At 37.5% G+C, this 16,866-nt stretch overlaps 1 protein-coding gene across 6 annotated transcripts in view; it reads right to left on the reverse strand.

Moving 5' to 3' along the window:
* Positions 1-14,043, reverse strand: part of ATG5 (autophagy related 5) — a 126,113-nt gene extending 112,070 nt beyond the window's left edge. For 4 of the 6 annotated variants that reach the window (XM_069487480.1, XM_069487479.1, XM_069487478.1 and 1 more), the window contains exons 1-2: positions 13,790-14,043; positions 4,676-4,841 (exon numbers count right to left, since the gene is read on the reverse strand). In XM_069487480.1, coding sequence (XP_069343581.1) covers positions 4,676-4,783 — 108 coding nt within the window. In that variant the 5' untranslated portion in view covers positions 4,784-4,841; positions 13,790-14,043. Of the gene's footprint in view, positions 1-4,675; positions 4,842-13,538; positions 13,701-13,789 lie in introns of those variants that run through there. The other 2 variants (XM_069487476.1, XM_069487477.1) reach the window with 2 other exon arrangements.
* Between the last annotated feature and the right edge of the window lie 2,823 nt (positions 14,044-16,866).

Consider the following 16,866-nt stretch of genomic DNA (forward strand, 5'->3'; position numbering starts at 1 on the left):
ATCTGAGAAATATTGAGACATAAAACCAGCTGGACTAAGTTACTGACCAAGTATCACAAATACAGGAGAAGGAAGCATCAAAGGATGAGCCCTAGGTTTCTGATAAAATTAATTATTTGAGTGATAATATGCCAAAACAGAAAGGGAATAATGGCAAATGACCAGGTTTTCTGTGGGGAAAGTCCAGTTTCAAACACACACAGTTTGAGTTCCTTCAAGACATCTACATGAAGATCTCCAGCAGACAAACGGATTTGGAGTTCAGGAGAAAAATACTGGGAGCTGTGAAAACATAAATGCTTGACAAAGACATAAAAATGGATGAGAACTCGGGGGGGGGGGGGAGAAATGAAGGTAAAAAAGAAGGCAAAGCCCTAAGAAATGTCAACATTAAAGAATAAGCAAATGAGAGAGATCTGGCAAAGACAACCACAAAAAAAAAAAAAAAAAAAAAAAACACGCAACCCAGAGAGGCCGAAGCAAAACCAAGAATATGGGGCTTTGTAGAGCAAGACAGGACAGTGCCACAGGATGGAGAAAATTGCCAACAATATCAAATACTGCTGAAAGATCAAGCAAATGAAAATTAAAAAACAGACTCCAAGTTTGACCAAAAAAAGACTTTGGCAAAAACAGTTTTGTTGGAATAGTATGAAAATGTAGCTACAGAGAACTAAGTGGTAGGAGGCTGCAGGGAGACAATGAATATAGACCTTTTAAGAAGTTTGGTTGGGAAGGAAAAACAAGAAGTTGAGAGGGATATGGGGGTCAACAAAGAATTGCTGTTTTAGGACAGGAAGGGTTCATCACAATATAAATACTATTAGGTCATTAAATATGAAATGTCCAATTTTGAATCAAAAGTTTAGTTTATTATTTAATATATTTCAAACAAGCAGTATAATTAGTCAAAGTATGTGCCTAAACTATCGACATAGTTTTGCCATCTTAATGCGAGCTTGCTTATGGCAGAAGCAAAGAGCCTAGAGAGCAAATGGTGATGAAATTGCAAAAGGCGTTTTCCACAGCTTGTTGAGAATTGAATATTTTTCCTTGCAAGAAGTGGTCCAAAGCCTGGAAGAAGTGGTAGTCAGTTGGTACAAGGTCTGGTGAATACTGTGGATGACAGAGAGTTTCCAAGTTCAGCTTCTGTAGTTTGAGCAGCGTTGTTTTTAGCAACATGTGGTCTTGCAAGAGGACTGGCCTGTCTCTACTGACCAATAATCAGCTACTTAATTGCAAGCATCCTCATCATTTCATTCAACTGGTTGCAGCAGACATCCACTGTAATCAACTGACCAGGTTTCATGAAGCTGTAGTGGATAATACCAGCTCTGGAACACCAGACACCATAAGCTTTTTTTGATGAATATTCAGCTTGGGACTGTGTTTCAGACTTCATCTTTCTCCAACTATTGTGTCGAATACTTGCAATTGTCAAAAAGAGTCCATTTTTCATTACATGTAACAATACGATGTAGAAATGGTTCACCTTTATGTCATGACAGCAAAGAAAGGTAAGCTTCCAGACGATTTCTCTTCTGACACTCGTTTAATTCAAGTGGAACCCATCTATCCAGCTTCTTTACCCTGCCCATTTGTTACAAATGGTCCAACATTGTTGGAATTGTAACGTCAAACCCTGCTGCTAATTCACACATAGGTTGCGATGGATTCGTTTCCACTATAGCTTTCAGCTCATCATTATCCACCTTGGTCTCCAGTCACCCATGTGGCTCATTTTCAAGATTAAAATCACCAGAACAGAACTTCTCAAACCATCAACATACCATGCATTCATTAGCCACATCCTTTGTTGATATTTCCAGGATATCAATGTTGCATTGGTTCCACAACAGACCTCATATTCAAAAATGACATGAATTGTTGACTTATCTATGGTTTCACAAAAATTGCTCTAAAAATTAAAAAAATAATCACAAGCCAAAACATGCATTTGAAAGAATGAGGATGTACCTTCACAATAAAAAAAAAAAAACACAAAAAACCAGGAAGTGTCAAAGTGAAATCTCAGAGATATCAACTGTCAAACTTAGTACTTAAGGAAATCAGACATTCCATACTTAATAACCTAGTATGAAGGAGCCTGTAGATAAGAAGTTGAAAGTAAAATAAATACAGAAGGCAGAGGTAGATGTGGAAGAATATTAGATACTACCAGCTTCCTGAGAATGCAGGAGGTAGGATCCAGAACATAGATGGAGGGTTGGGCCTTGCTTAGGAGGTAAAACATTTCTTCCATTGTAACAGGAGGGAAGAAGTAAATGTGTGTGAATGCAGATAGTTTTTACAGATTTGATAGCAGAAAGTTAAGGGAGGTTCCATCAGATGATTTCTATTTCCTTTGTGAAGTAGAAGCGAGGTCACCTCTCAAGAGTGAAGGATGAGATCAGAGCTAAGAGAAATAGTGACAGTGGAAAAGACAGAGACAACTAAGAAAACATAAAAGGATTGCTGGGTAATGTTAAGGGTCCAATGAGACTGATGTCTAATCGTGTAATTTTCTCTACTAACAAGTCACAAAGTATGAATAAAAATTAGTATGTGTGTTTTTATATTGGATAAACTAAATGGAAAGCAACAGTTTAAATGAATGTAACAGAAACAAAAACTAGTAAGTAACCTAGTTTCTAACAAATTTTTTTCCTAATATTCCCTGCAAAATAAAACATAATTCTCAATGGCATACCTATAGGATATAGGCTGAAAGAAGATTTATGCACAGAGGCATCAAATGAAAATGCAAAAAATAAACAGGAATATATTTAATATTAAAAATATTTTCAAGCTTAATTGACAACTGAGACATATCTGAACTACAACTACACTGACACTAAAATGCTAACCAGACTAGTCATCACTAATGCTTTTGTAAACTTTCTTCCTGTATGTATTGATTTATACTTAAGTATGTAAGTATTTAAAGAACAAAATTTGGACTGTGCTACATGGTTTTAAACCCTGGTTTTAATATTTATTATATGCCTGTCATCCAATATTCTTCAAAATCACAAATCATGGCAATGTAAGAGTTTCTTTGGGTAAAGAATCAGGAAGAATTCAAGAAAAAAACAATCACCTAGAAGACAAAACAATTCTCTTCCTCCTACAGTTACCCCAATACTTTTGCCATTTTCGATTTTATTAGATATAGACTAGAAAACAACTTACACTCTAGTTCTCACAATAGTCTTTTCATATTTAAACAGATTCACACATAAAAAGAAAAAATACTATACTCTTTAACTATAGGAAGTATGTCAAACATTAGAGTCTGATTTAAAAATAAACAGATTTACATTATTTATTTCTCAGTTGTTGCAAATTTGACCAACTATACACAAATATTCTTTAGATACTATTAGAAGGCCAGCCAAAGTTAAAAATTTTCACTAAAACAGCAAAAACTTGTTTGGAAACAACATAAATGGTATCCTAACCCATACTACAAAAGAATAGGAAAAATACCTCTAACAGATGAAATTCTTCTAAAAATAAACCATGATCACACTTTGTGTTTAACTGTGGAAGTTTTCCTAAAGAGAGAAAACTATACAGATTTGCAAAGTTAAAATTACTCAAATGCATATAAGCCTGAGTTCTAGTAACAAGACTGCTCAACTTCTCTAAAATTATCATATCTGGTAAGAAAATCCAAAGAGATAATGTCAACAAAATCCCAACATGAGCCTGGGGAGGCTTTCATGCACTGAGTATCTGCCACTTGCACAGCCTACAACAGATGCTAAGGATGCACAGAGGGAAAAAAACAGTTCCTATACCAAAAAGTGAGTGAACAGGCTCCTTAAGTGGCTTCCTCCAGCACTCTGACTTCTCATAGCTGGAGCAGGCTGAGAAGGAGTGCTGCCTCTCAGACAGATAAGGGAGAAAGCAAGGACAAATTTTATTAAAGTGAAACGGAAGAAACAGTCCATCATCACAAATACATTTCCACTTTTCCACATCCTCTTTAGGCAAACAATAGTATGTGTACCTGAGACACAAAAAGAAAAAACTAGAACAACTGAGAATGTACTTGCCTATTAGGGGCTATTCAATAAACAGGAAGAATACTATCATTAGATGGATAAACTCAGATTACACATGCACTTAGAAAAGGAAAAAAAGCACACTAAAATCAGAAAATATTTGAAACTCATTTTTAGAACGGATAATCCATTAACTCAAACCTACAAGTCTACGTACAACTACTTATTATATTACTAAATATATATATTAGCTCAGTGAACATATTTGAATATGTGCGGGTGTTCATATATTCGTTGAGCTATAAAAATATTTTGTTCATAGTTGCATGGAATCATCTAAATACAGAAGAATATAATCTGAACCTATGATTTTCAAAATAGCTTCCTATTAAAAAACAACACATAGTTTATAATTCCATATCATATGCTACATATGCAAATATGCACAAGAGAAACAAAGTCAATATATCAACAGTGGTTTTGTCCTCTGGGTGGCAGGATTAGCAGTGATCTTTATTTCCTTCTTTTTGCTTATCTATGTTTTCTATTTTTTTTTTCAAAATAAGCACAGATCAGTTATATATAAAATGCTGAATAATAGCCTGCAGGTTCTAAGGCTTTATTTACAAACATGGACAAATTTAAATAACCAGCAACATACTTACATAGTATGGTTCTGCTTCCCTTTCAGTTATCTCATCCTGATACAGAGTAAAGCAAGTTGGAATTCGTCCAAACCACACATCTCGAAGCACGTCTTTGTCATCTGTCATTCTTCCAGTGGTTAAAACAGTACATACAGGCTAAATTCCTTTTTCAACCAAAGCCAAACTGAAAATAAAATGAAGAGCATTAGTCAGATCCTTGTAAATATGAATGAACCTGCCACAAAACAAAGGATTATAGGAAAAAAATGAATGTCATAAAGATTATTCACTTCAAAAAACTGTGTGATAGGCATTCTTCAGAATGAATGCAAAAAATCAGTACAACAAATTCTAAACGCAGAGCTATTATTTATATAAAGGGATCACAGAAGTAACCAATTCAAAATTACATATGCAAGTAATGCTCATTACATATTTAAGCAAAGAACCACAATCAAAATGAAACTATACTTGCATCATCCTTTCAAGTCCAGCAGAGTCCATCATTTATCTAAAGAGAACTCACCTAGGCCCTATGAACCCTGACAGCCCAACTCCAAAGGATCATTCTCACAACTACCCCTGGCCCACCCAATATATTCAACCTCTCTTACTCCAGATAATTCTCTCTTCCTGTAAAAATAATCTTTCATCTTGGAAAAATCTTTGTATAAACCTATTCTCCATTTTAAATTTCATCCAGTCCACAATTTGATCCCACCAATATTCCTAGTCTTATTAACTATACTTCTTTTTATGAACCCCCTAGCAAAAGTGGCCCCCTAAATATCTTGCTCTGTGTCCTACCATTCCCCTGGCTAGTATGCTCTTCTCTCACCTATTCAAATACTACCCACTCTGCAAACAAAAGCTCATAGTCCTCTGCCCTAACGAAACAGTAAACACTGCTTCTACTCTGAACTCTTAGATTATTACCTATATCACAAATATAGGACTAACTCTGCAAGCTAAAATATTCTGGGTACAACAGAAGGACATGGCTTTTGACCTCTACAATATCCAAGTGTCTTCCAGTGCCAATATTCTATGATTAAGTAACACCACAATATACTACATGAGTAAATGCTGAAATAAATACTGTGGATAATACATACTTAGAGTAACTCAATAGGTGGCACCCAGATTCTGAGTAACTATATTTATTCAAATAATATTTCCCATCTTTCATAGGCAGCTAATTCATAATTTATCATAATGTATCCTGTCAAAACATTCTAATCATAATAATCATATGAATTTAGCCAAATATTATTAACATTGAATTATTCAAGAAGCTTGTTTCATTTCTTTTCTCTTTTACTAACCAATGCCAAGTACATTAAGACTCCCATAAATTAATTAGTCAAAGAGAAAAAGTTGAAGGTCAGCTGGATGCAATGTCAACTACAGGTAAATAAACGGAAAGAGGTGGAAAACATCTGTCCATCATAAAAGTACTGTGCAACAGTCAAATCAGGATAAGAACTCTGGTACTTAAACTGAGTACAGTGATTTTTCCAGCATACCACCAGTGTTTTCACTTTTATTAAAATATATCCATAAAAGTAACTATTTTAAGCAAATGACACAACCATGTAAACTTCATATAGTTCCACACTGATAGCCTTCAAATTCAAACTATTGAGTTTCTGTACTCAGCAGAAAATCCCCAAGTTTACAAATCACACAAAATTAACTCACTGAAAATAGAAAAGACTTCACTACTTTCCAATTAAAATAATAGTTTGCTCTTTTTAAAATAAGTTCACTAGTGACAGGAATTAATGAAATCTGGGTTATGACAAGTAAATCTAAAATTGAATCTGATATAAAAGTGGTAAGCAGTGGTTTCTATAACCATGATACGCCCAATTAATCAACACTACAACTGAGATCTCCCTCTTGCTCATGAAGATAAAGCAACTTGAGGCAAAGAGCTCTTTCACTAAGAGACTTTAAGAAAACTTAATTACAAATTTAAAGTTGAAAAGTCATCATCAATATAGTCACATTGTATGATTTTCTTCTCAGAAGCAGCAGGTAGAAAATATCCAAGACAATTCAATATTAAAGTGCATATGGCTACCAAAAGAAAAGCATCTGTACATTGCCCTTCTCTCAAGAAGGAATAATAATCTGATTGGTAAGATTCCAGGACGCCATTTGAGCCATGTTTATTAATAGGCAGGGATCACCATAAACCAAAATATCATGCATGTGAGTGTGGCTTCCTTCTCTTCCCTCTATGCTGCCAAATGAGAATATTTGGCCATCCTGCTCTTTCTGTGGCATTCTCTTCTGCTTCTCCCTTCCATGTTAAGAAACAGTAAAAAGAAATGGTCAATGCTCTCTCTTCTCTTTGTTTCTGGGAGTCCCTTCCCAAAAGTGATACAAATATAGACTTAGGGGAAGAGCATCAAGACTACAATACATGCTTCGGTTTGAAAGTCTTGTATTTCAGCAAAAGTTTATCAAAGTTCTACAGAAGGATTTTAGGTATAAAAACTAGTGAAAGATAAAATAGTACCTTATTTCCCATAACATTGTTTCTTACATATATATTTCGTATAGGACCTCAAGGGAAGAACTGAGTGAGCTATAAGCAAAAATAAAATCTTAAGCTCCCTAGCTGACTGAATGGACCCTCTCTTGGCCAAAGGGACCCCAGAAAACCCTAGAGATGAGTTGCTGGCCATGAGAAGGGAGGTCAGACATGCCTTTTCGTGCCCCGCTCCCTTTTTGGAGACTTTCTTTGTAAGGAGAAGAGATACTAAATCATTAACAGGCCTAAGGCTACACAAGGCAAAGCTTAGACCACACCTGCAGACCACCAATTTACTTAAAATATCACTTGAGTTTCTGTAAATGTCCTAAATGTCCAGTGGAGCTGGTCTCTGATTAACAGACATCTTAAGTTAAACATGCCAAGCCTTTAGAGAAAGCTTCATTTCTTTAACCAATTACAAATCAAAAAATCTTTAAACTTACCTATAACCTGTAAAACCCACCCCCAACCTTTGAAACATCCCTCCACGTACTGACTTAGGGTCTTATGGGTCTTTGTGTAATTCCTATCTCCATGAATGTATAAAACCGAAACATAATCCCCCTACTGTGCATACATTTTCTCAGAATCTCTTGAGGCCATGTGCTCCGGGCTGGTCACACACATTTGGCTCAGAATAAACCTCTTTAAATTGTTTTACAGAATTTGGTTTTTTTTCCCCCCACTAACAGAGCCAAGGTAGTTAAACGTGCAAAACAAACAAACTGCAAAACAGATTTATGAAAACTGCAAACAAGGCTACTTACTGCCTCAAAATACACAGACCCACATTTACACAATATTAATATGTTAATCTTTCAACATCAATAAATGTTTACCTCTAAAGAATTATATAAGAAAGCATGTCTCTAGTAAATATACTTAACTTTTAAAATGCATAAGAAAAATTAGTGATACATGGATAAAGTTAAAAGATGTGAGTTTTTCATAATTATTTTTTAAAGAGGCGGAAAAACAAAATTTAACTCTCGAGAGGCACTTTAACGTAGAGGTTAAAAACGTAAAATGTGGGGTCACACTGCCTGGATCCAAAACCTAGCTCCTTCACTTACTATGTGACCTCAAATAAGTCACTTAAATTCTCTGTATTTCAGGTTTCTCATCTGTAAAACAGAAAAAGCACTTACCACATTAGACATGATTAAATAAATTAATACATGTAAAGCACTTGAAAAGTGTTGATCATATAATATGTACTATAAAGGTTATCTACCATTATAATTTATAGAACCAACAGAAACATGTTTCAAAGAATGTTTACAACTCAATATTCAAAGACTTCAAGAACTAATAATAATCAAAATCACTATAAAACATTATATAATTCCTGTTCGTAGGAATTATAATAAAGGAAAACAACAGATAAAAATTTTGCACTGAACACTGCCAATAACATTTAATATTGAGCCAAATATTTGTTCGTTTGATATGCCAAGCTCTGTGCAGGTGCTGGAATACAAAATAATAATAATAATAATGGACTTTTAAAAACCCCAGTCATTGCCCAGAGGTATTATAATCTCCAAATCTACTAAACATAAAGTGCACACTCACATCCTTTGCTCATGCCAGTGGTCCCCTTACCCTAAAGCAGCATTCTCTACCTTGTCTTCGAACTTAAACATCTTTTAGGACACAGCTCAAAATAACCTTTCTTCTATGCATGACTCAGGCAGAATCCTCCTTGCTTCCTCACAGCACCTTTACTTTTCCTCTACTATAGCACTTATAATTCATTATTTATTTGTATGCCTCCTCCAGTACACTGTAATGCATTCTCAGGGGGAAAAGGATGATATCTCATTCATCTTTTCATCTCTGACACTTGGAATAGTGTCTAGAATATAGTAGATGCTCAAAAAATGTTTACTGAATTTGAATTTGTTGGAAAGACAGAAAATGAATACAAAATTACAAAACCAAACAGAATCCCAAAAAATGAGGTGAGCAGGTCAGATTAAATAACAAAAATTAGATAACAGTAGATTATGTACTACTATAAATATCAAGAAACACCAGAAACATCATATATTTTACATTACCTCATACTTCATACACACAAGCCTATATGTTCCCATTTTATAAATGATGAATTTGAGATAAAGATGTTATGATTTTTCTAAAATCTTGTGGCTAATAAATGGTAGAGCCAAAATTAGAAGCTACATTCTTACCCAGATTTCCAATCTCATATTCTTTCCATCATACCATACTGATCGCCAATGTCCTTCTAACTCCAAAACATCTATATGTCCATGGTATAATTAAATGTTACTTTGTGAAAACTTTCAAAAGGAGGGAGTGGGAATTAAATGTTAATATATCTTATAATGCTCAAAGAAGAATTTTAGAAGATGTGGACCTTGAAGAAAGGGTAGAATATGGACAGGCAAATATTTTAATAGAGCAAAATAGCATCAATAAAAGCAGGAAGTGGGCAGAGCAATAAATGTACCAACTTTTCAGGAAATTTTGGATTGGGAAGGGTAGTAAATAATGAAAAAGCTGATATTGTAACATGTTTTAATATCACATGTGAGCCTAGGCAAGTCACTTGACATCACTAAGCCTCAATTTCCTTACCTATGAAATAGAATTAATAATATCCAAGTCACAAGGTTGTTCTGGGAAAAAAAGAATCTATAAAGTGTTTGATATAGTAATGGATACATACGTGCTAAGAAATGCAAGCAATTATTATTTCTTTAATGTCAAATCTGTATTTGTAAAATGAAAATAATTCTAATTTTCACAGGGCTGTTTTATCACAGGGTAACCATTCAATAAATGGTTATATGCATTTAATACACAGTTTCCCCATGTTTCCATGGCCCCTCAGCTTGAACACTCTTTCCTTCCTCTTTGGGCCAACTCCTTAATCCTCTCTTGGCCACTCTTAATCTCTTAAAACTCAGTTTATTATCCGCTCCCTGGGAAGCTTTCACCTAAGTAGCCTCCAGTCTAATTACTCCTTTAGTAGCATGTAGTATCAAGTACTGCAGTTATCTGTTCATCTTATCTGCCTCTTGTCCCTCCCCACATTGAACTGGGAGGTCCTCCTTGACAACAGAAATTGAGTCACATTTGTCTTCTCATTCCTAATATTACCATAATTACCACATAGTAGGCTTTGGAATTTTTGTTAAATGATGGGGAAAATAGATAAATATATAAACCCAGCTACTTAAGAAAGTTTCCACCTATAATCCCTTCCAAATCAGTATAGTCATGCTTTAAATTCAGCAAATTTTATTATTTTAGAAAGAACGTCCCTCTCCTACATACACTACACCATCATCACTATCCATCCAATCTGAAGGCAATGGTTTAGCTACACAGATCCCAATACATGATGCAATCTACTAGAAGTAAGCTTCTTGAGTATAGGGCCTATTCTTGAGTGCTCTATTTTCTGCATCTAAAACAGGACCTAGGACAGACTAGGTTCTGTCCAACATCTGTTAACCAGTCATTCAACAAATGGCATGGTATGTTTCCCACTACATACCAAGAAAGGCTAACCTACTACCTGAAGGTACTTTTGTTGACAAAATCCTCAACTACCTAGAAATATCAAATACTTACTAGAGTAAACATCTCTAAAAATAATAATCTATGATGGCTGGTCTCCCTGTAAATTCATGAACACAAACCATAAAACTGGGCCCTGAGAATTTCTTCCACTTTCCAACATCACTATTCCACACTTTCTCCTCCCTCAGATTTTCACATTTCCTTCCTCATCCTCTCTCAGTTAATGATCTTGCGTTCTATTTCCTTTTACTCTGTTACTGTGGATCAGTTATTCTCAACAGAGGTTATACTGAACAGCCCCACCCTGGGGCATTTTGTAAGGATTTTTGTGAGAGGTCTCTACCTCTAAATGCTGAAACGCCCCAGGCTCAGTCCTTGAACCACTCCCTTGGAGACCTTTCTCCAGGCTTTAAATGATTTATACATTTACAACTCCCACATTTACATCTTCAGTCCAGACTTCTCCTCTGAACTCATTTCATATTACCACTGCATACTGACATTTCCATTTGGAAATTTAACATGTGCAAAACTGAAAATGATTTCAAATCTTACTTCCTCCTCTCCCCTATTACTCTGTGGTTTTTCCCATTTCACTAAATGACAGTTCTCTTCTTCAGTTGCTCAGACCATAACCCTTGGAATAACCCTTGACTCTTCCACCTAAATGCTCTAGCTTGAAAACAAGTCTAGAATTTGGTTATGTCACACCACCTCCACTATCATCACCCTAATCTAAGTCACCTTGTCTCATTATTTCTGCCCCTGCTGCACAGGCAACATAGCAATCAGACAGATCCTTTTAAAACACAAGTTAGATAAATTTAGTCCATACCTCATTCAAAGCAAACCCCATCTCATTCAAAATATTATAAAACCTAAAGTTCTTACAAAGTCCTACAAGGCCCTAAATCACCTGGTCCCATTTTCCCACCTGAGTATCTACTACTTCTCTCTCCCTTGCTCATTCTCTTCCAGCCAAACTAGCTGGTATGCTCCTGCGTCAGGGCCTCTGTGGTAGCTCTGATGGATCTTTCCACATGGCACCCTTCTTTATCACCTTCAGGTTTCTGCTCAAATACAGACTTTTCTACGGCCATCAGTGCCATCTCCTGCCCCACAAGCAGCATTCCCCATTCTCCTTCATTGCTTTATTTCACCACCTGACATATACAGTCAGTCCTCCATAACCATGGGTTCTCCATCTTTGAATTCAACCAACCATGGATGGTGTGAACCTTGAAAAAGCCAGTCCTTCAAGATGGATCCTGAGTGGCTAACTGGGCCTAAATTCAAAATGGAGCCAAGTGGCCATCTGCTGACTAAAGGTCAGACATGTACTCTTCATTCCTGGAAGAAAGTGTAACTTTGGGACTCTCATAACTTGTCTGTTCCCCTGGCCTAGGGCTGCCAGAAAGTTCTATTTGCCACCTAGCCCTAACTAATAGACTGTGACCTACAGTCAATCTTAATGTCAATCAAGCAGAACTAAACACGTTTGAATCCTTCATTTACATAGCAGACCAGAGTGGGAACCTGGACAGGAGCTTTTTCTATAAAGAATGACCCCTCTCTGTGTTCTCCTGGGAGCACATCTCCCTGGTGTGCAAACTGCTCTGGGAAATAAAGTCTCTTATTGTGATACTTCTTTCTCAACAGTTTCTGTTAACAATGGAAAATACTTGGAGGAAAAAAAGTGTACCAAACATGTACAGACTTTTTTCCTTGTCATTATTCCTTAAATACAGCAAAACAACTATTTACATGGCATTTTCATTGTATTAAGTAGTTGAAGCAATCTAGAGATGAGTTAAAGTATACAGGAAGGATGTGTGTAGGTTATATGCAAATACTATACCATTTTATAACAGAGAGTTGGGCATTTGTGGATTGCAGTATCCCAAGGAGGTCCTGGAACCAATCCCCCAGGACACCAAGGGACAGGGATAACTTTAAATTTTGTAGCAATGTCTTCTCTCCCATGCCCAAAGTGAACTTCATGATGGTACAGATTTTTATTGTTTTGTTCATTGTTCATTCTTTTGTTTACTGTTTGCCCAGTACCTAGCACACAGCAGGTACTCAGTATTTGTGAAACTAACGAAATGAACACCCACACCTGAAATGTGTTCACCAATCTAAAAACCCATACCCACAATCCCATTCTGTTCATTTTCCCCCAATTTTAAGTAGCATATCTTTGAAAATCAAAGCACATGTTTAAATTTAGTGTAAAATTCTTCTCAACTACTACCCTTAGCCCAACATTCTTATTTTCAAATCCAAAATTCAACCAACAACTCCCTCTATGGAATTCACAAATAGTTCAGTTCAGAGCCAAGTACCCACAGTCTCAAGAACTCAGAGATTTAACAAATGGATTTTGGAAGGCCTTGCATGTTCAGTGGCTGTTTGAAAAGTCTCTAGGTTCTGATTACTCAAGACATGCTGTGCTTCCTCACACCTCAGAAAAATCTAGAACCAACCCAGTTTCCTAGCTTCCTCGAGTTCAGGTATGATTTGAAAATAATCCGAAGTATAGCTGAAGTATGTGAAAGTGTTTTGCCAACAGAAAATGGCATTGTTAGCATTAAATATTATTAAAATGACACTTAAAAATGCCCTAAGAAGATAAATTGTCTGGAGGAAATACCCACCGAGTTCGGACAGAATCGAACTGCCCCGTATAATATAATAATTATGGCTTAAATAACTGTTCCTCGAAAAATGCGGGTCCTGAACTGAACTCCAGAGTCTGCGACTCGATTCGAGGTTTCCTACCTTAATAAGGAACGGATATACTCCCCGAGAGAGACCGCACAGGCCACACCCTCCAGCCAGCCCAAGGGTTCTAGGCGGCGTCTCGCCAACCCCATCTCTGCCCGCAGGAACAACCTCCACTCGCCATTGGAACCCGTCGAGCGTTCCTCTAGCCAGCCACTCACCCCTCCTTCTTACCACACCTATCTGGCCCCTCCCCAACCCTCCTCCTCCAGGCATTTCCTCACACTGGGGGACACACACACACGTACCCTACCCGAAGCGCCGGCTCTCCCTCCGGCTTCCCGCGCCGGTGGAAACGCTAGAATCCCGGGCTCCGGCGGAGCTGTGGGGTGGCGGGGCAGACTGCCTGCCTGACACAGTCCTGCGGAGGCGCGGGAGCAGGACTCCGGGAAGCCCGCGCAGCCGCAGAAAGCACCGGCGCGGAGGTCGGAGCCGAGTCCTGCTGCACTTCCGCCCTCCGGTATGCAGCCAAAGCAACCTGCAGCGCCGCGGAGCCCTGGAAGCCCACCACAAATCCAGTCACCCTCGGCGCCCGGAGATGACGTCACGAGACCCCACGTGGCCCGAACTCCGCCCTCAGTGTCCAGCCCAACCCCGCGAGGTCGGAGCTGCTCTTGAGCATGCGCGGACGGAGAGGAGCGCTTGAAATGTGGGGCCAAACCTCTAGGAGATCACAGGAGTCTCACTTCAAAGCTTAGTCGTTGATGCTTTGACAGGTTAATGTAACCGTTGTATAAGAACAGAGAATTTAAAAAATTCTGAAACACTGCCTCTCTAGAGCTTGATCACAGCATCCGTCTCTTCCTGGTATCACGTAACAGTATTAATAAAACATAAGTTTTCAAAGTGCTTTTACATTAATTTTCTCATTTGATCCTCTTCTCAACTTTGTTAGAACCATGACAAGCATCAATAGCCGAATTTAACAGAACACTATATGAATACTGAACCCTCCCACCCATCCAAGAGTGCATAAACCTTTATTTTACTGTTAATGAAAATAAGTAAACTTACTCCCAAAGGATGTAATTGGATCTACCCAGAAATCTTACCAAGCATTTAAGGTTTTTCTCTTAATTACACATGCCCTAAAGCCGTACATCCTAAGTAAGTACTGTGCTGAGACTCAAAACAGGTTCCTGATAATTGAGAAGATAAGGGAAACTTTAGTAGTAGCCACGGGATTCTTTTTAAAAGAACAATCTTGGAAGTTGACTAGTACAATGATTTTCAAATGGTGAATTGCAATCCACTGGTGGATCATCAAATAGAGTTAGTGGATCATGACTAGCATCTTTTTAAATGAAATAAAATAGAAAAATATCAGCATGTTTCACACATAAAGGGTGTCAACTTAAAAATCACACAATCTATAAATTTGGGAGAGCATTATATCTTCTAAACGGTTATAGCCTGCAAGGTGGCCATTCTGTCAGGCTGGGAAGGGGAGCCTCTGGCAAAGACCAAAGATAGGCACTTGGAAGGAGGAAGGGTTGGGGCAGGGATTTATGCTAAATAGGTTGCTCATGTATACATATTCAACAAGTTATAGCAGGAACTATGAATATTCATGAAGATGGTCCTGCCACATGCATATTGAACAACATGCATGTAACATACAACCTATGTTCAATTTGGGGTGAAGACTTAACATTTAAATGTATTACAATTAGGACCTATACATCAAAACTTCTTTTCAGTACACAAAGGCACTCAAATGTGAAGCCTCTGTAAAACCGGCCATCAGTCCCTGGACTGTGGTCTTCTTAGCAGGAGAAAGTTACTGAAGTCAGTCTCCTCTCCAATCAAAGCTGTCATTATGGCTTGTGGAAGTGGGGGTCTGACCGTGAACTGCAAATCATTTTAATATTGCTTATCTCACGCCAAGGTCAGTACTCGCTTAGCTGCTAGAGAAAAATAAAAAACATTGTGGCAATTAAGACATAGTTTATTCTTTAAGTGTAGGAGTTTATGACTTAACCCTTGCCTGGCATGGCATTAGGTCCTATTTGTAATTTGGTATCTTATTGCCACAAAGAGTCTGTTCTGTCAGTCCTAGGATCTCTACTTTAACATAAAGGCTGGTAAATTGTTGTGTCTAGACCACAAAAAGGAGGGGGTATAATGATGAGTGTCTGACCTTCCACCCCATTCTAGCCAAGAACTTGCTTTTTCAGGTTTCTGTGGGGTTCCTTTGGTCTAGAGAGAGTGAATTCAGTCAATTGAGGGCTTAGAATTTATTTTTAGTTTACAAGGATAAACATTGTTTCCTGAAATTTCTACTTCAGTAGGTAGGAATGAGAAATATATTTCTTAGTAAGGTAGCAGTCAGAAAAGATCAAATGCCCCAGCACTTTACCTACCCAACGCAGAAATCTCCTCTACAAACATCAAACAGCCATTAGCCTCCATAAGAAAGCTCCTGGGATTAAGATGCATCATCTTCCCGGTGGCAGACAAAAGTATATATGATTAACATTGAAATGCATCCAAAAAATAAGATGAATTGAGGGAAGGACAGATGGATAAATATGTGATTAACCAAGTACAGTAAAATATAATGTTAGAATCTAGATGGTGAGTTCACTGTCAATAGACATTCACTATAAAAGTCTTTTAACTTTGCTGTATGTTTGAAAAATTTTCCAATAAAATGTTGGCGGGGAGGGGATCTATGTATGAAGAACCCTAGCAGCTAAAACTGCCTGTAACTTTTCTGAATTGACCCTGTTTTCTTCCTTTCTCCCCTTGTTCCTCTCCTTTCCTCCCCCATGTACAATCTAAAACAGAAATATCTAACTCCTCTTCTAAAAGACAACATTTCTGATATGAAAAGATAGCTTTTGTGCCCTATAATTTGGCATACACCATCCATTCTTAAGACTCTCTTTACATTTAGGAAGCTTTTTCTGACCCATTCAATTTGGGTTTGGAGGTCTTCATGGTTTCCTTGGTCATTTTATTGGATCTCCAATGCCCAGTACAATGCCTGGCATTCAGTAAGTATTTGTTAAGATAAACTAAGCTGAACATGTGCTCTCTTCTAGGAGTCCCATCACTTGCACCCCAGAACCTATATTCTTCCTCATGGCTTAGAGTTTATGTAGAAAGTAGTCATTTCCTTTACTATTAATACTTCATGAATTTCCAAGGAATAAAATCAGGAAGGGAAGTTGAAAGTAACTGAGATGCACCACCATTAGCAGAGTGGGACTCCAGCAGTCACTTGGCAGTTAAAGGTCTCCATCACCACTACATCCTGTCTCCATCCCAGTTCTATGGTCTGTACGGGGGAAGGCACCACTGCTTCTTCCATCTGGCTGCA

This window comes from Eulemur rufifrons, chromosome 15 (genome assembly GCF_041146395.1).
Source record: "Eulemur rufifrons isolate Redbay chromosome 15, OSU_ERuf_1, whole genome shotgun sequence".
Lineage (NCBI taxonomy): Eukaryota > Metazoa > Chordata > Mammalia > Primates > Lemuridae > Eulemur > Eulemur rufifrons.